This window comes from Stegodyphus dumicola, chromosome 5, assembly GCF_044657685.1.
Source record: "Stegodyphus dumicola isolate Sdum_Otavi_A_Nest chromosome 5, ASM4465768v1".
NCBI lineage: Eukaryota > Metazoa > Arthropoda > Arachnida > Araneae > Eresidae > Stegodyphus > Stegodyphus dumicola.
The window spans coordinates 49,598,760-49,619,582 of record NC_140772.1 but is presented as its reverse complement, the minus strand read 5'-3'; the positions used below and the strand labels follow the sequence as shown (position 1 = coordinate 49,619,582).

Sequence of the window (20,823 nt, the reverse complement as noted above, 5' to 3'; positions counted from 1 at the left end):
AGAATTGAGCAACAAAATTAAGGGAAGGCACTGGGGTGCAAAATTTTTAGAATTTAAGGAGATGCTTAGCAGTAGAATTTAGGACTTGCATTTGGCGGCAAAATGTCTTGCGCTGGTCTCAGATACGCTTTTAAAGTATACAGAGGATGTTCACACATTTTTTAGACGATTTTGCTTTGCTATAAAAAAGTCATCTGCTCGGAAATTTTTGTTTTAACTACATTTTTGAAAGTGTAAATTATCATCTGCTATGTAGTAAACTATTTAGTTACTACTTACTACTACTTAAACAAACTATTTAGTTTTGTTTTCATGCAAAATGGCACTCTTAAAGAAGCTATGGATGGAAGGTTATGTTTCTGCTCTTTTTGAAGAAAATTACTTGTATCTAGTTATTAAAAAACACTGTGAAAGTCACTGTTTTTTTATATCTAGAGGTAATATAGGTAATATTGTCAAGAAAGGAAAAATGGCTTCAAATATAAAGTTTGTTCCAAACACATGTCCAGAGGAAAAATGGAATGTTTCGAACGTTGCAAAGGTTAAAAGAAAATCTGCCAGTTACAGTTGCAAAATCATTAAAATGCTCAGTGTCAACTGTAAACAAAGTGATTGATGCTGATTTAAATCTTAAAAAGTTGAAAAAACATAATGTGCATTGTCCTTATCCATGACATATCATCGAATGCAGAATGTGCTGCAGAAAGTATATGAGAGATTTTATGAGAAACATTTATCCAGAATGGAAAAATGTGTCACAATAGATAAATCTTGGGTGTATTTAAATGATTACAATAAAAAGAGATCCATTTATTATCATCAAAGGGGGGGAATCTTCAAACATCATTCAAAGAATCTACAGAAAGTTTTTCAAAGGGATTTATTATTATTGCTGGTTTTTCATACAACGGCAAATTAAAAATAAAAAGAGTGGAGAAAAATGTTAAGATTAACTCCACATATTATTAAAACATATTCTATACTCAATTTTCAAATATGAAATAAATTATCTTTACACCTACGGTACCATCAATCAGCACTGCATAAAGACAAAGCAAGCAGCCACACATCAAAATCCACTGTTAATTTCCTGGAAAAAAATGGAACAAGAAATGGGTATCAAGGCATACCCTTTATATCACTACTCAATCTCCTGATCCAAGGATTTTTTATCCTTTTGGACTTTTAAAAAGCAGATTGTCCAAATGTCAGCCTACAAACCTTCTTGGACTTTGGGAAGCTGCCTCTGAGGAATGGAATAAAATACCTTTTCTAATACTACAAAAGGCTTTATTGTCTGCAAATTAAGATATAGAAAGACAGTGAAGAATAAGGGTTATCAAATAGGACATTTAAAATTTAAAAAAAAAAAGAAAAAGAAAAAGAAAAGAAAAGAAAGAAAAGAAAGAAAGAAATTAGATAAAATATTTCTTTAAATACAATGGAAATAGAAAAATGATCGACCAGCCTCTGTATATGGGAATTTACTTATTCGGAACTCAGATAAGCCTTAAGGATGAATAGGAGAAGTAGACATAAATATAATAAATAATTAAACTAATATAATTCAAGTTTAACTTCACCAGCATGCAACAGAAGCAAGACAAAATTTAGAGGGACAACAGATCTTTAGTCACCAATCTTATGATACGTCGCCAATAGCAGACAGTAGACTTGAGCTAAGAATCCTGGATTTCAAAGTTTTCAGATATCACAAAAATAAAGTTAAATTTCCCAATCAATAGAATTTGTGAAAAAAATGTAGAGAATTGTTAATAAATGAAGATGATATAACAGAAGCTTTTCATTGCAATGACAATGCCCCAATCATTAAATGAACGAAAGGAAGGCAAAGTCTGTAGCATGGTTCTAAATCCCAAAAATTTTGCTACAGAGAGTGAAGAAAGTGATAAAGAGGTAGTTGAGAATGAAATAATTCCGACTGACGATTTAGAGGGAATTCACAATACAGAAATTACACAAGAATTGTAAAATGACTATAAAACTTTGGAACTGAACAAGAAATCATGTGTATCTACAAAATAAAAGAGAAAGTATTACCACAAACACTACAAAACCACAAAACTTAAACAACTTACATTGAAAGAAATGTTCAAAAAAGCACAAAAATAAATATTAAGCTTTTTTGGGGGTACATTTTCATTCCCTTAAAGTCATAAATGCTTCATTACTTCATAAAAAACTATTTAATATTTTCAATTTTTTAATTGCTGCATGTCATCTTACTAGATTTAAACTGATGATCTAATATTCAGAAAAATCCCAAATTTAGAATCGTTGAAGTCCCAATAAGACTGGATCTTGGACTTTGTACCGTATTATAATACTTAAGTTAATTCTGACAGAGTTGAGTTAAAATTAGCAGTCATAATTTTCAAAACTTTATGCATCTTATACACAGTATTTACTGGACATAAATTATTGAACACAGACAGAAAATTTTTCCCCAAAAAAAAGAACTTCAAGTTGTCAAGTTAGGTTGGTCTTGCAAATGATCATACACACCCACAAATACCAACAATAGAATAATCAAAAGTCACCTACTTAGTAACCCTATAAAAAAATGAAACAAGCAGCTTAAAATATTCAACTTTGCACCACAGCTGATTGGAAAAATAGTCTACAGTCTATATTGCATTATTAGAGAAACATGTAAAAAGAGCCAAATTTCATAATCAAAGTAAACAAAATCTTCTAATTAGAAAGGCATACACCAACATAAAATTTCAAATTATGTAAAAAAGCAACATCATTATGACATCAATCTACGGTTTTAAACAATCAAAATCTATGCCAATCTAATTTGTTCCTTTTTTGCCTAATTTTAAACAAAAGCTTATTTACTAAGACTTACTTTATTACAAAGCATAAAAACAAAGCTAGCTAAATTATGTTACAATAATACATATTTGAAAGAACCTACCAAGAGAATAAACAGTGTTTTATTTCTTAACATACCTAACATTTACCCGAAAGATCCAATATTCAATTTGATGATTAAAAATATCTGGCAAAGATCTAAAGGCAGGTAGAAGGGACCTTAAGCGGACTTTGTAAATGTTGGAATGTGAGTGAAAAAATGGCCTGTTGAGATAGCACAGGATGTTGTTGAGAAAGAGACAAAAGTGTTTTATTATCATAAATAGAATTTCTCATGCAAATTTTGATTGGTATGCATTGATATATGAATGCAGAAATGCACTTTTAGCTATGAGATTGTGCAGCAGTTACTCAATGGATGTGCACAGAATTATTTCTGAATTCCTTTGAGCAGCAACTTCATTTCTGTTCTCTAAATAAAATGCATGTTGATTAGCTCTGCTTTTATTTAGTAATGTATATTACTTGAAATCTATATGGAGAATGATGAATTATGAAAGAAAACTTTTACCTATTGCTTAACAGTGTTGCACATCACCTCAATGCACCTTTTTCACACACAAAATCTGGTTATTTTGGTATCTTCTACCTGTTTTGCATTTTTTTCAGATATTTTTGAATCATTCTGTAGATTCAAATTCTTGGAAGACAGAAAGGTTAATGGAGTTAAAAACAACTGGATTTCAGAATATCAAAATCAATCATAAATACAATTTCCCAGATAAAGAAAGCTGTCACTTATTGAATATGGCATCCTTTTCCAACTTACTAAGGCCACCGTATTCAGCAATTCATTACATTCCTATTCCTAAACATCATAAATCATTTCACAGCTGGCTAACAGATAAGTTCCATTATGTTTTTCAACAATAAAGTATTAATTATATTAGTATATCATCCATACCAGGGATTCTCAACCGTGTGGTACGCAAGAGAAAAATAGGTGGTACGGAAATAAGCAAAGTATTTTTAACTATTAAATTCAAAAATTAAAACCCCAACATCTTGATTGACTTTTTTCTCCAACACTTGTAAATTTATGCGTTTTGAGCTTTGTTTAAAAGTGGTGGTGATAGTAGTACTTTGTAGTAGTATTACTAAAGGTTTTCAATTTTTTTTAAGACGGAAAGTGATAGTCAAAAGGTTGAGATCTGTTAATTTGTACTATTAAAATATGTGCACGTCTTGTTTATTTATTTGTAACATCATCTCCTCTGGAATGGCTGGGAGTTCAATTTCGAGAGAGGTACTCGCAGATTCCAAAAATTCGTGGGAAGCCATTTTGACCATTCTTGCACCACTTTAATCAGCCAGGATATTAATTAAACACTCTGAAAATGCTAATGTTTGCACCCATTTTTCCAAGTGGCAACAGTCCTGCAGGATGGAGATAAAAATGCTTTATTTTGAAAAGTGTTGCCACTGCCAAATCGTAGAGTTTGTTAATAAAAAATCTGCAAATTTTATGAAATATGAAATAAAATTAGCATAGTCAAATATTAAACATATTACTATTATATACCGTCATATTCTGACATTGACGAAAGCACATGATTGCATGTGACATTATTGTAAATAGAAAATTTTCTGTTAATGTCAGCCTTTTAAATAAATAGTTACTGTTGGCAATTTTTTTGTTTCAGATTAGGATAATTGACATATGTTTTTTTCCATATTAATTTTTTTATTGAAAAAAGTTGTTATATTACATTAAATTTAAATCATGATGTCATACGTATTAACCTGAAGTATCAAAAGTTTTTGTTTCCTGGTTTGGCAACAGAAATTATTTATTATTTGGTTGTTGTTTGGAAAGAATGAACTGATTTTAGCCATGTTGAAACGTTTTTATGTGTTTTCTTTCCCAGTGTACATAGGACTTATAAATTTTGCTTTGGCCAAAACCTGCTCATCTGGCAGGCTTGCACACTAGTACATAATAATTACTGTTGCAAGAACAGAGATAATTATATTAGTTTTACAGTAGAAAACAGACCTTTTCAGAACTGGTAAATTTCTCATTATAAAATAAGTAATCAATTCGCAGAAACTGGAAATATGATTCTGTGAACTATTTGACATATACAATATCCAAAAATACAAACAAGAAAATAAATGGATAAAATATGCATTTTGATCTCAACAAAATTATTTAGATAATAGAAACATAATTGTTATTATACAAAAAAATTTAAATACAGAGCGAAAGTTAATTAATATAAACTAGTTTGTTAAGAGAAGAGTTTCAAATCTTAGATTTACTTAAAAAGATTTCAGTTACATCCATTGAAAGTAAGGGAGACATATCTTTTTTTAAATTTATTCTATTTATATTAAAACAAAATGAGATCATAAAATAGGAAATCAAATTTAATTCATCCATTAAAAACTTACGTCGTAGTCTCAGATAGCATTTTACAAATATTTTCAGCTTTCAGACTCCTGCGTAACTTTTCAGAAGCTGACAATTCTTCAGACTCCACCTCAACATAGCGCTCAGGAATTTCAATTTTTTGTGGCAGTCCCAGCTTTTAATTAGATAAATGTAAAAATTAATTAGCTGCGATTACATGATCTTTTCCACTTTTTAAATAAACATTGGGAACACACATTCTAACTTTGCATGTAAAAATACACATGGCTTGCATTAGACCATTCTTTACCAATATAATTTTAATCCTTTATCATTTCAAAATAAATAAACAATTAAACGGAGGAAGAAAAGAAGAACTGAATATTTTTTACTACAGACTCTTTTTTTTTTTACTTCAAATGAAGTATATCTACTTATACATTTTATAATTTAATTTTTTTAATTAGTTAAATTTTTATTAAAGCTTTCTGGTGCAGATAACTAAGATACAATTCAACATATAAAACTACAAGTGCTAACTCATAATTTCAGAACTGTAGTTAGTCCACTTAGAAAGTCCAAATTTTTATTTAGGCACACACACACACACATACATATATATATATATAAAGGCTTAATAGTTCTATATCAGAAAAGAAAATTTTCAGAAATTATAAAAACTGGGTGTGTGTACTGAATATAGTGTGTCACAAGCCAAAAAAATAACTGAGAACAACGAATCTAATAGAAAGTACCAATGATAATTACATATAACATACTAGATTATGAAATGATTTTTATATACCTCTCTTTCAATAATTTTATCATCAAAAACTTCTTTTTTCTTGATGGTGCTACGTACAATATCAGGTGTGTTAGCAGTACGAAGACACCGTTCCATGTCAACATCATCTCTTGAACGAGGTCTGTCCTATATAAGTATAAATATCAGATGAATATAAAAAAACATAAGCTAACCAAAGTTATAATTTTTTAATGCTTTACTCATTTTTCCTTATTTACTGAAAAGTTACAATTAATTTAAGTACTTTTTGGAACACACATGATATTAAAGTTTGAGGAAGGATACTTAAAGAAATGAAGTTCTTCTAAACAGTCTGTTACATATTTTTGAACAATTTAATAAAAATAAATAAATACATATTGTGACAATTTCATGCTTATTTTCCTTTTTGCTTTATTCTATCACAAATAATTTTTAATACATTATCTTTGTTTCCACTAGCCACTATAGAAAATTAAGTTCCAATTTAACATTATCAACAACAAAAAATCTCCAATATCATTAAACAGAAAATATTACAGTACAAAGTCCGAAATTTGGACATCCATTATCCGGAATGATCTAAAATCTAGACCTCGAAAACCACCACCAACTATTACTTGATTCTTAATTTCACTTTGACACAAAATAAAATACCTTGTTATTGAAGAAACAATCATTTTAGCATAAATTTGTATGATTAGTAATTAGGCTCAGGTGCTATGTATCTGCTTTGGCACACATCTCAAACTGAAACATATCACATAGACACATCGTTGATCTGACGCCAAGCTGGCGAATCACTATTTATTACACTTTCCTTTCATCACCGCACGTTTGTCAAAACATGACAACTTGAGTAATGACTCATGTAGCAATGCCTAAACAATTTTTTTATATTAGTAATTGAATAATAAAGGAGTATGGTAACCTTTTATGTTGACATTATGCTTGGCGATGAGTACAGATTTAAGTTAAATGCACTAAAAAATGTTGACAAGGAAAAATTTACGAAAATTTTTTTTCCATATGTTAAAAATAGATTTTGTTGATGATACTCAGAGACCCAAACATTACATTTAGAGCTATTTGAATTAAGAATAACTGATTTATTCACATAAACCCAGAACCAGCACCAGGGCTCATATGGCCGCACCGAGTCGCAGAATTTTGGACCCACTGAGACTGCTTCAGATATCTAGCGCCGGTCCTCAATAAGGCTTAAGTATATATGGGAATGTATTTATTCAGAACTCTGATAAGAATTAAGCATGTGCAAGAAACACATATGTATGATAAATAACTAAACTAATACAATTCAGGCTTAATTGCCTTCGTGCACGATAGAAGCAAGATAAAATTTAACAGAACAACTTGTCGTTAGTCGCCAAGCTCATGATGTATAGTGAAGGATAGCTAAATTTGATGATGATAGCCGCTAATTTTAAACATTTTCAGATATCGCATAATAAAGGTGAAATATTCCAATTAACGGGTTTTGTCAAGAAATGTGGAGAAGCGATAATAAATGAAGATGACATAAAAGAATTTTTCATTGTGATGATAATACTTCTCAATCATCAATCAATTAATGAATGGCGAAATCTGTAGTATGGTTCTAGATCCAGAAAATACCGCTACCAATAATGAAGAAAGTGACAGAGAAGTTAATGAAAACGAGAAAATTTTGATTGACAAGTTAGTTGGAATTCTCGAAACAGCAGTTGCAGTACTTCAACAATGTAACTAAACAAGAGATTATGTCTGTTTACAGAATTAAAGTATTTGCACAAAAAATGAAGCAACTTAAACAACTTACACTGAAATAAATTTTAATAAGGTAAACAAATAAATATTAATTTTTTTTGTAAATTTTGATACCCTTTAGAACATAAATACTTCATTATTTCATAAATCACGATTTCATATTTTTAATTTTATAATTTCTACATGCCATCATCTTACTAGATTTAAACTGATGATCTAACATCCGGAAAAATCACAAATGTAGAATCGCCGAATTCCCGACGAATCAGGATTTTGGACTTTGTACTGTAATGTTTTTTGATACAATAGCTTAACTAATTAATGATATAATATGAGGGACGCAGCCTGACCCTCCTGGCAGACTTTACGTCACCCTATGGCCTTGTTTGTGGGCTGCACCAGAGCAAGCTAGAAACAACACCTTCAACAAACAGGCATAAAGAACATAACTAAAAAACAAAATCAAAATTAAAATCCATATTGCAAGCTTATCATGATTAATCTTCTCCATCTTTTTCCTGGCAAATTTTTTCAGTCTTAAAATCATTTAAAATATCTTATATATTAAAAACATCATTTTTCTTAAACTTGTTCCCGATATCAGTAAAATATTTACATGTTTCCACATAATACTCTGCAGCACCTGGTTCTTTACAAATATCACAGAGGTCAGACTCTTGTAAGTTAAACCTTTTAAAATAGAAAGGAAAACGGCCATGACCTGTAATGATTTCGTTAACGTCAATGTCTGAATAACATAAACCTTAAGTTTAACAAATTTCAAATAACCTTTATTTCGATCAGACCTTTCCCACTCCTCTCTCCATTTATCATAAATATAATTTTTCATAACAGTCACAGCTTTCCTTGTTGATCCCTGTAGATCAATATCAGAAGTATTAACATCAGTAATTGCCTCCTTGGCCAGTGCGTCCGCCCTCTCATTTCCAAAATGTCCAACATGTGCCTTCATCCAATTAAGCACAATATTTTCATCTTCTCTCAAGTTTTTATATAATTCTCTAATATCTACCATTAAAGGGTTGTCTTGATCAGGTCATGAGAGAGCTTAACTGATTAATATAATAAATAATAAAGTAAACAAGCAAACATTGAATAAACAAATGTAAATAAAGATGCTTTTAGATAACATTTTTAATTTTAAGGGCTAAGAAAATGACATAAAACTAATGTTCAGAAAAATACAATCTAAATTGCATCAATGCACAGTCAATCAAAATTTTAAAAAATAAATATACAAGTATAACTAACTTTTACTTTCCTTATCAGACCTACCTTGGAATATGGTTCCCCTATTTATTTCTCCATAGCAGATTCTAATCTCACTAGGCTGAAAAGTGTTCAAATTAGTGCAGCAAAAATCATTTCTGGCTTGAGGCATAGCTGCCTTAATGATATTGCTCTATTTGAATGTGACCTCCAGCCACTGAGTAAAAAAAAAATCTTGTCTTGTTAAATATTATAATAAGCTTCTTAGTTATGACGACCAGAATACAACATCTTCCTACTAAAGAACTAGGTCAATAACCAAACAAAGAGAAGTAGTCCCTTTTCTTAAGCAACTTCGCAAAGTTTTGTTAATTTCTCCCCCCCTTGTCAGATTAAACATCACTCTCTGAGGCTATGCTTTAGGCCTGTCTATGACTTTAGAAGCATCCATTTTCACACCACACTTTTGAACCAAGTTCGCAAAAATGCTGACAACCCTGATTCATGAGACCAGATGGACCTGGAAACTATCAATCATATATATACCTAATTATGCTCTTCGAATATATACAGAATGGCAGCAAGAGTGATCAAGCCCATTCTGATAGTGGTATCTTCATCAGGACTACTTAAAAATAAAAATTCAAATTCAAATTCTTGTTCTGTATTCAGATTTGAGCTCAATGCTATCAAAAAAGGCCTGAGCTATTAAGAGAATATTGTTCAACATGATTTTGTGGATATACAGATCCTAGCTGACCGTCGATCATCAGTTCAACATGTAAGTGACTGGACAGAGGTTATGGACAGGGCTGAAATATCTATTCTGAACTTACTTTCTAATCTTTCAGTTAATTCCAAGGTTAACATGCAATGAATTCCCTCCTAAATAGGCATGAGATTGTGGACTCGCCGGCAAAGGCTGCTGCTTTATAGACTCCTCAATCAGATATGCTTTTCATTTACAGGAAGGTATTCTCCGAGTGTAAGAAATCACTTCAGGATCTCTGGAGTGTCCCACCAGTACATGATTGGTACTCAAGAGTTTGCGCTTTTGGCATCCTACTTTTTGGGGCCCATAGAAGCCAGCAGACTTGCATATCATGGACATTTTAAGAAGCCTCTCTTATGAACAAGGGCAAAAAGTTTTTAAAACCTGCACCAAGTGTGCTGCTCAGGGATCATCTGATCATATTTTATTTTGTCTTGATTTTACTTTGGATGAGGTTTTTTTCAATAATTCTTCTCTTTTTACACTTTTTAGACGTTTTTGGACTTGTAGAATTGGTCTAAAAATGTTGGACCACTTCGAGGATTAGAAACAACAACATAAAAAGGGTTTAACCAATTAGAAACAGTGGTAAATACAAGCTAAGTGTTGATGTGCACTCTTTATTGTGCATAATTTTTATATATTTTACATTTATCAAAAACAACAGAGTGCAAAATTTTAATTAATATAGCAGTAGCTCAGCTGCACACCCAATACAATGTTCAAATCAATATAATGGATGTAATGAATAACTTACTATTACACTTGTGACCAAGACAACATCCCTAAGTATTATGTGCAAGACTCAGAACTATACGCTCATGTTAAAATATAACCAAAAAGAAAAATCTGCATTCAGAAGACAATTATCTGAATGAGATGGCTAAATACCAAAGCAGACTGCAGAAAAATCATGAAACCACAGTTTCCAACTTTCTAGGCTAATAGTCTGGCCATATTACAGAAGTTATTATACCTAAGCTATTATAGTTATTATATCCTCCCCAAGATACAATTGATACACAGAAGAAACAAAAAGATCCATGAAATTAAAATGAAATTAAAACAAAATAAAATAACCTAGGTTAACACAAAAACTGCGCTGAAACTTTACTAAACTAGGTAGCCATTCTGCTTCAAGAGCTGGAATGTGAATCTTGATCCAAATCCTGATTCCAGCTGATAAAGCAGATGGGCCATCTCTCAAAGCTCCTACCTTAGTTATGTTCAAATGTAGTTTTAGGATGGTAACCTAGATTGCTTTATTTTGTTTTAATGGAGCTGATACTGCACTGATTGCCAAAGATGACCCTAAAACATTAATAAATTAAATCAATTTATATGTCTGGATGAGTATACAAAAATAAAATAGTGCTTCAATAGAAATAATTATTAAATAGTAGTCAATGAATTCTTATTGCATCCCTTCTTCTACAAAATAGTAAATTCTATTAAATTTATTTTTGCCAAAATAAAAAAAAAAAAAAAAAGAATACTTATTGTAAAAAAATATTAAAATATTTTATCTAGGTCTTACCTTAAAGTACTGCATGAACTGTGGATCAAGCATATACTGATAACCACTGACAGTGTAATGCCTTCTCTTTGATCGCCTTGAAGAACTAACATGATCTTGATTTTCTGTTGATGATGTTTCTTTCTTAGAAGAAGAACCAAACAAACGCTCATGAGCAGATTGTGTGTTCTGTATAAATATGAAAATTACACTATTACCAACATAAATTTAACATTAAAATATCTTCTATTATATAAAAAATAATGTAAGTAAATAAATGTTTTTGTATTGTTTGATTAAAATTGTAAAAATAAGCTAAATATTTACAAAAGAATTTTTTAAAAAAGGGAGACTTAAAAACTTACTGTCTGACGACTGGTATTTGAAGAGAAAAGATATATTGACGATGGTCTGTGGCTCAGAGGTGTAGATTTATTATTTCCTTAAATAAATTAAACTTACAATAATAATAATAATAATAATAATAATAAAACCTAAATAAATATTTTTAAGTCTTTAATTTTATGAAAAAAAAATAATAATAAAACCTAAATAAATATTTTTAAGTCTTTAATTTTACGAAAAAAAATGCTCTAAATGCTCAGACATAGTTAGATAAAATAAATGTGAAAAAATACAGCAATAACTAAAAATTTATGGCTAAAAATGTTTAATACCATTCATGTTATATTATTGACTAGCTGTACCCGCCCGGCGTTGCCCGTGCATTTAGAAAATGCAGATAAGTGTGAAAATGCAGGAATAGTAGTGTAGGACATGTAGACTGTCTCTCTCTCTTCCCCCCCCCACAAGCTACAAAAAAGAAATGAATTGTAATTAATCGATTTAATGTATTGTCAAAACAGCAAACTAACGCTAGAATAAAGAAATCAATTGTTACAATCGAACGTTATTTGAAAACAAATAATAATATCAGTGAGTCAAAAAAACCGTGATTAATTAATTATAAATAATTTTTTTAAAATTTTTCTAATTCAAAAATCGAAAATCGGGCTTCGAGGTCTGGTGGCCAGCCCCTTTGTGCTTCCGTATAAAAAATTCCAGGTCCCTGCGTGCGATAGATTTGGCTGGAGAGCTCGGTCAGACAGACAGACAGACAGACACATTACACTTGCTTTTATTATTATAGATTGCATACACAAAGGCAGGGAGAAAAAAAAAATTTTTAGCTGATGATAATTTTAAAAAAAGTGGCGAGAGGGGAGATCCATTAAGAGTTTTAGCCAATTTCTTTCTATATACATTTCGAACAGGACGAAATATCACTCGACCTGATTTCTACTGAATGATGGCTCATTTTCTTAATGGATACTGGTACATAACATAAGATACATTAGTAGCAATGATAGTATAATACTTTATCTTTCAAAAGAATTATTACCAGGATGAAAACTAAGCAATAGTATTTCTATCACTAAATGGCATAACAGATTTTTAAATTTACAGCATATTTCTGCACATAAGACTATAAATGAATCATTAAAAAAAGGCCTCCAAAATCTGGGGTTGTCTTATAGGACAGATTAAAAAAAAGCGAGACAAAGCACGATTGAAATTTATATAAAGCCATTATAAAATAAAACATATTAACCAATGCATTTATATCCTCACATTAATCATCTAAGGTAAATAACACTTCAAGTACAACCTCACTTTCGTTGTTGAGAAGCTTGTCGTGTGTGTCATTTTTGCTTCAGACTAATAACAAACTTGTAACTTTATAACCAAGATCTTGTGTTAATTTCTACGCAATTCTTGTTTTCTGTTGTATTACCAGATTTTTCTGTTCATGAAATGATTGCACCAACCTTCTGTTACTTTAAATTCTTTGCCATGTACTGGACTGGCCTGTGCTCACTTCAATGCATATGCCTTAATCATACTTCTCATAAAAACATAACAATTCTGCCTCTGTTCTTGTTACCCATTCCACATTATTTTCTAAAACTGGCCAGTAAGCTATTTCTCTCCTAATACAACCCTTTTTTCATTGGCATTTTTTTTTAATAGCATCTTTATTCTTTCTCCAGTCTCCTATATTCTTCTCTGTTATAATGCAAGTCCTCGCTGCAACACAGTTGTTTGGTTCTTTAGCAAATTTTATGACTTTTAACTTGAAGTTTGTTTCTATTTCCTTCTTCTTTCTTTCTTTTCTTTTTCTTTTTTTCCCCCCCTATGATTAGGCCCACAATTTACAAACTGTAACGTTGATTACACTTATAGTACAAATTGTTTAAAAACATGACAAAATATACAACAAAACTTGTTGGGATATGTTAGTTCATGATATGGCATGTGCTTCTACAGCTAATGCTGCCACATGCAAAAATTTATTCCAATTATGGTCTAAACTAATTTCATAGATCACTGAGTATACTGAGGGTTGTGTTATCGGGCAGACATATGCTAAAACTATAAAACTTTGACAAAAATTTATACATCATCTTAGCTGAATGCATCTTAGCTGCGGAAATGTATGGTAATGTACTACTTTAGAACAGGAATAACCAGTAAGGCATTCAACAAACAATTATTAATTCATTGTTCCCAGTTATAAGAATATGACAAAGCACATAAAGAGTACCTGACTAGATTAATTGTGGCAAATAAATACTCAACTCATGCATCAAGTAACGAAATCATAACTACTATTCATTATTAATACAACTAAATGTTTTATACTTAATCTCTGTGCCTTCATCATTAATTTACAAAGGACTGAAATATGTTTAAATTTCAAGAATAGCTCCCAAATAAGTTTTTAACCCCTTTGCAATGGCATATTGCTGAACTGAAAATTCTTTAGAGATGACGGTGTCATATATGCCTCAGTCCTAAATGTCCCTAACAGCCAGGTGATGCATTGGTGCATTGTCGCTTACATTGATCTTCACGACAAGTGTATCATACATGCACTTTCAAACATATATGTTCTTTCAGAATTTTTTTAATCACTAGATGGTGCTTCATGTCCACTACAGTCAGCTTATTTTAACATATACATTGCTGACCTTCTGTCTATGTAACTATCTTCTGATTCTGGTGATTTATTTAGATGTACGAGTGGTAGATATAAAGTAAACAAAACCTAGTTGATGGGCAGTTGAGGTTTCACGTGATATAAACACTGAACAGTTTCTTATGCTTCAATTCCCCCCCCCCCATACAAAGCTGGGAAGTGGAGCTGTGGGTTTTAAAACTACCATTTGCATTCAGTTTGCATCTTCTTTAGGTAGCAGATGTGATGATAGGTTTTTTGCAACAGTTAAGAAAATTACACTAATAATGCGATGTCTAAAAGGTAAAAGTTAAAATGGAAGAAGAGCATACCGAAATTTTGTCAGAGACTGAACTGGAAACTTGTTTTGCTCTCACTTCACAATCCAGCACAAGGGTGGATACTCCACCATAATTTGATATGTTAAGTAACTTGTGAATTTATGGGAATTGCAGGAGTAAATTTTATTCAGAGTTATGTGAATAAAATTAATTTTGTCACCATTTTTTTCGATGATGATTAGCTAAAACTACAGTAGTTCAACATAACAATTGAAGAAACTAATAATTTTTTATGAACAAAATACAAGTGAAACACCACCTTCATCCAAAACCAACGTACTTCTGTAGATGTGCCTAAAATGAAGGATTCCTAGTATTAATTATTCTGCTGGGAATAAAGAAAATGTCCAACCTGAAAATATATTTCACAACTAATGAAATGCTAGTGACTAGACTATCACACACTGTCTCCTTTCTGAATCATTCATGCTATAATATTTAATCATATATTCTGTTATTTTTTGGCATATGTTTAGATATAGATTTAAATAAGTTTTGTACAACATTTCATCAAAATGAGTCAAATATTTTATTTTGCATCTAGATTTTAATTAAAATTTTTCAGAATCTCTTGATATTCTGTATTTTCTTTGTCTTTTTTTTTTTTTTTTAAGTTAGGCTTAGTGACATGAAATACCCCGTTCTTCGAGATCACAACACAGTCTCCAAGGTTAATTGCATCAAGTGGCATGCTGTTGTGCATGAGGATTAAGTACTGATGCATATATGATGAAGTGGTTTAAGTATTAAATTCATTCCAACAATAAATAAGCTGTTTATATACAACAATTTTAGGAGGATTTAGAGAGGATTAGTTTAGGATTAAATATTTAAAGGTTATTTAAGGAAACAGCTGGGTTCATGGAACTCTTTTTGAGGAAAGCCACTTTTAATTTATGTTACAGGAGGAGAACAGCACAAAAATCCTACCCAGCTAACTTACTTGATCAACAAAAATTCAATCTATGATAAACAACCAGAATTTTATACTTCCATTCAGTTATTAATGCACACAAACAGGATTTTTGGTACTCTTCTGTTATCGGGACCGAATTCAGAAATGTATATATGTATGTATGGATTCATGCATGCATGTATGTATGTGTACACACATATAGGCATATACCATACACTTCTGAAGCTGGCCCTGATAACAAAAGAGTACCGAATTTTCTCTCAAATCTGTTCTTTTCATCTTCCATATGACGCCATCAATTAAAAAAAATATTCTAATGAATGAGTTATTGTTAATGATAAATTGCTGGTAAAAGTGGTTAAATTTTCATAAAACAGATATTTACTACTTTTGGTATTTCATTACTTTTCCATTGATCTTTTTAGGCAAATTGTGTCATTAAATAACTTGATTCAGCACCAATAATGAACAAAGATGATGACACAACGCACTCATAAAATTTTTGCTTTAGTTTTATGTAACTTTAATTTCCAATCAGTTTAGACTCTGTAAAAAAGGATATAGAACAACCGCTATTTTTCTATTACACCCATTTTAGAAAGAAAAAAAAAATTAAAATTAAAATTTGGGGTCTGCCTTCTAAAGAACAGCAAGCAGGGAAGTATTTTCATGAAGTAATGAGGCTGATTTTACTAGTGCTCATTCTTGAAACATTGAAAGAATACGCAGATCAGCAAAATGGCACAATGACGGACATTCCAGAGCCACACGATACAACTTAGTTTCGAATTTAAGTAAATATATGTGATGCTAAGTTTGCAAAGGTCACAATTTTGCTGCTGTTTTTAATGCCATTAAAGATTTCAGACTGGTGGAATGAATCGCATTAATTTTAATGAATTTCTTAAATAACCTCAAAGTTTGAGCTCATACTTATTTCATGTTTTTATGTATATTTCTTATATCAATAGTCTATATCTGTTGATTATCTAATTAATTAAATTAATATGATTATGTAACAATAAAAAGCAATCTATTCCTTCAAACTTTGTCAGAATATTTGGCATAAATTTGGCAGAATCTCTGTCAACTTTCATGGTCTATGACTAAACACATAAATATCCTATTTCCTAACGAACAAAAAAGAAAATATATACACAATTTAAAAAATAAAAGATATATCTATCAGGCACATACATATTTCTTACATGACTTCCTAAATTATAAATAGTTAAGTTCATATTTTTATATTAAGAATTTAATTTTTTAAATCAACAAATTTAAGGGATAAATTAAAACAAAAATTAACTTATATTATACAGTGAAAGAATGTGAAAAAATTCAAATAAAAATTTAATACACACTTAATATTTATATAAAATAATGTATCCTACAACACTGATATAAATTAAAAAACAAAGCAATTTTTTTTTTAATACACACCTTCTTCAGCATCCAATGGATCATCAGAAGAAATATCAGGTTCCTCCACAACCCATACAGAAGACTGATCATCATATGTAACCCTCTTCTTATCTCGCTCACGATTGCGTCTCTCTGACTGCCGTTTTACAATGCGAACGGTCTTGATTTCAGAAGGTTTTTCTTTGGGAAGTATGCCTGAGAGAGTACAGCAAAACATTACAGTAAAACATAAACTGTATACAGTACAAAGTCTTTAATCCGGGACCCATCGGGACTTCGGCGATTCCAGATTAGGGGTCTTTCCGGATTATAAACCATCAATTTAAATCTGGTAAGATGGAATGAAGAAATTATAAAATTAAAAATATGAAACCATAATTTATGAAATAAAGAGCAATTACAATCTAAAAGGTATCAAAATTTACAAAAAAAAGTTTAATATTTATTTGTTTACTTTATTAAACATTTCTTTCAATGTAAGTTGTTTAAGTTGCTTTGTTTTATGTGTTAATAAATGAAGCAAACTCTTTAATTCTATAAACAGACATTTATTTCTTGTTCAGTTACACATTTCCGCTGTTCAAATCCTGTAATTGCTGTGCCGAGAATGCCGACTAACTTGTCAATCGAAATTTTTTCGTTTTCACTAACCTCTCTGTCACTTTCTTCATGCCTTTATCCATTTTTTGCAGCAATTCCACTTTTGGTTTGATGGACAAAAAAGAAAATATATACATAATTTGTATAAAATATATATATAGTAAGACCCCGCTTAACGCTGTTTCGTTTAGCGCTCTTTTATTTCAACCCGGGGATTCTCCGAAATTGTGCGCAGCGGTAGGTTTCCAAATAACATATCCGAAACAGTGTAGTTGTGTTTCTTGCTTTGTGGACGCATTTTTATCATTTGAAACATTTGTTGACATTATTGTAAGTTTAAATTTGTATAATACTATAACGATTAATACAGTGACAAATATTATGATCTTTAGTTTTTATCATGGGTGATAATAAAAAACAAGAAAAGAAATCAACCAGAAAAAGCATTTCACTGGAAACTCAAATGCAAGTGATTAGAAGATTAGATTCTGGTGAACGTCAATCTCAAATTAGTGCTGCATTGATTTTGGCAACTTCAACAATAAGGATAATTCTTAAGAATAAAGAAAAAATACTGTCATCAGCAACTGCAACTACGTCAAGCTCTGCAACTAGAATTACCCGTTCTAGAAATAACATTATAGAGGAAATGGAAAAACGACTGTCTATATGGATTGACGACGAAATTGAACGCAATATGCCATTAAGCCAATCTATCATAATGCCTTCTTGACAAAAAGGCAGAAAATTGGAAACCCAGAATAGACTGAATGATCTGACTGAGAATTTTATTTGTTTTTAAAAGTATATGCGTTTATATTGTTTTTATTTTTGTAAGAAATAAATGTTTGATTTTATTTTTATTAAAAAAACATTATTAAATTTAATGCCTAACCATTTTTTATCCGTCTTCCCCTAACCCCATTATTTACATGTTAAGATAGCCTCGCTTAGCGCTGTTTCGCATTACGCTCTACTTCGATGGAATGTATCCCCCGCGTTAAGCGGGGTCTTACTGTATAATTTGTAGATCCTTTGGCAGCTCCAGAATCAGAAACTCTTTTTGACATAATCAAAAGTTCAAGCTTACTTTTTAATAAATTGCTCTAACAGTCTGCAAAAAATAATAAGCCGGATCCAATTAGAAGATTAAGGAATAACACAATCTGCAACATTAACTGAAATAGATAATTAGATAATTTTAGCCTAGCTTATAACGTTCATTATACATTAAACGCGCATGTGTAAACATATTATGTGCATGTGTAAAGGTATTATGCGAATGCATAAATGCTACGCATGCACAGAAAGTTTGTAGTTTTGAGGTCCGGATTATGGATGTCCGGATTAAAGGCTTTGTACTGTACAAGAATACACTGGATTATTAAATCTGGCCAACATACATTTACAGTTACAATTTAAAACATTTGCCAATATATATAGTATAAAGTCCAAGATCCAGAATCATCTGGACTATAGCAATTCTGGAAATTTCTGGATTTTAGATTGCCAGTTTAAATCTAGTAAGATGGCATGGCAACACTAGGGTTTCATTTTTTTTTTTTTTTTTTGGCCAACAAAAAAAAAATGCTACCTTCTCTGCTCGAAAAGGGCAATGACAAAGCAGGTGCAACTGGTGTACCAGGTGTGAGAATTAAAAGGCAACAAAAATTTTAGACTTCAGAAGAGGATCAAGCAGCAAAAATAGAAAAGGTATTGGGTAGTAGAATTAGAAGGGGCAAAATGCATAATGAAGACCATGCCCCCTCCCCAATTACTGCATTGAAATGGAACCTAGCCAGTATCAACACAACATCAATCAGTGCAATGTTATTGTCCAACCACATATTCCAGATTCATGTAAACATCCGGTTTGGGGCAGAAGTGGGCATATCTATCAGCATACCTGCCAACCTCTAAAGATAAAAATTCAGAAGAACACAAAGAATTAATATCATGCTTTGATATTAAAAAAATAACAATTTATACAAATAGAAAAAAGAAAATTGTATTTACATTAGTAAATCTCAATTAAGTAGTAACTAAAAAATTTATTAGGAAACATAAAACAAGAACTTAATGTTACACAAAAAAATTATTGCAATGAATTCAGAGTGCATTTTTTGGCTTTAGCCAAAAATTCTTTGGAAAATTTCCTGTCATAACAATTAGTTTCCTCATAACATTTAGCAATTAAGATGTTTTCTAGAGTTTTTGGTGAAATTGAAGAACGAAACATAGTTTTGTTTTTCTTCACAACACTGAAGACTCTCTTGCACTCAGCATTACTGTGTGGAATTACGAGAATAGCACATAAAACTCTTGCTAGTCTATCATATTTTGGTGTTCCATCAGCTCTTTTTATTCTTTTTAAGGTACCAACGAGGACATCAAGTCTATCTTCTCCAGAACTGGCAAAGTCTTCAAACTGTGCAGCAGAAAATTGGTTCTGTAGTTCATTTAAAGCATCATTATGGCATTCATTTTCTTTAATTGTTAACAAAAATGGAAATTTATCAATAAAAAAACGAATCTTTTCAAAAGATGAATTTTCAATTTGTTTCAAATTTGCCACTTCAGCATTTAAAAGAACTTCATTTTGCAAAGGAAACTTCCTTACAATGTAATCACAGGCTGAGGAAAAGTACTTTCTAACACATTGAAAAAATTCTTTTTTCTCATGATCTTTCAAAGAATTTACAAGTTCCCTGGTTTGATTTCCAATTATAAGATCATTGTCATCCTTTTAATTTGCCAAACTATTATAGGCAACACGAATCAACACACTGTTTTTCACAACGGACAGTTTTACAAACTTAGTATAAAGTTCTTTCAAAAGATCATTAAGAATTTGGATAAGCAGGGGAGATTTTGGCGAAGCTGATTGTAGAAGGGTATTCACACTTTCAAAAATCTTAATGGTACTTAACACAAAACTACAATATGCTTTGTTCAAATCCGTATTAAGAAAATTCGTAGCACGTACAAACACACACACACACAAAAAAAAAAAAAAAAAAAAAAAAAAAACAGAATGCGAGAATCAACGCTCGCTGAGTAATTCCCTTGCTGCTGAAGCGAACACGGAAAAAAAATCTGGCGCCCACAAAGAAAAGAGTGGGAGAAACAAGTTCAGCGCATTGGATTGGCTGGTTAAGCGGCGAGTTGGGAGAAACCGCAGGTTACTGGATTCGAAGTA

The 20,823-nt window shown here is 31.0% G+C and overlaps 1 protein-coding gene across 5 annotated transcripts in view; it reads right to left on the bottom strand.

Annotated features, from left to right (window-relative positions):
- The window catches only part of LOC118198148 (uncharacterized), a 146,369-nt gene that overhangs the window by 35,084 nt on the left and 90,462 nt on the right, over nt 1-20,823 (bottom strand). For 4 of the 5 annotated variants that reach the window (XR_015041113.1, XM_085816632.1, XM_085816635.1 and 1 more), the window contains exons 20-24: nt 17,043-17,219; nt 11,689-11,765; nt 11,345-11,512; nt 6,060-6,185; nt 5,296-5,429 (exon numbers count right to left, since the gene is read on the bottom strand). Coding sequence is in view for 4 of the 5 variants with exons in the window: in XM_085816632.1 (XP_085672758.1) it covers nt 5,296-5,429; nt 6,060-6,185; nt 11,345-11,512; nt 11,689-11,765; nt 17,043-17,219 (682 nt within the window). In the remaining variant the exon portion in view is untranslated. The other variant, XM_085816636.1, reaches the window with a different exon arrangement.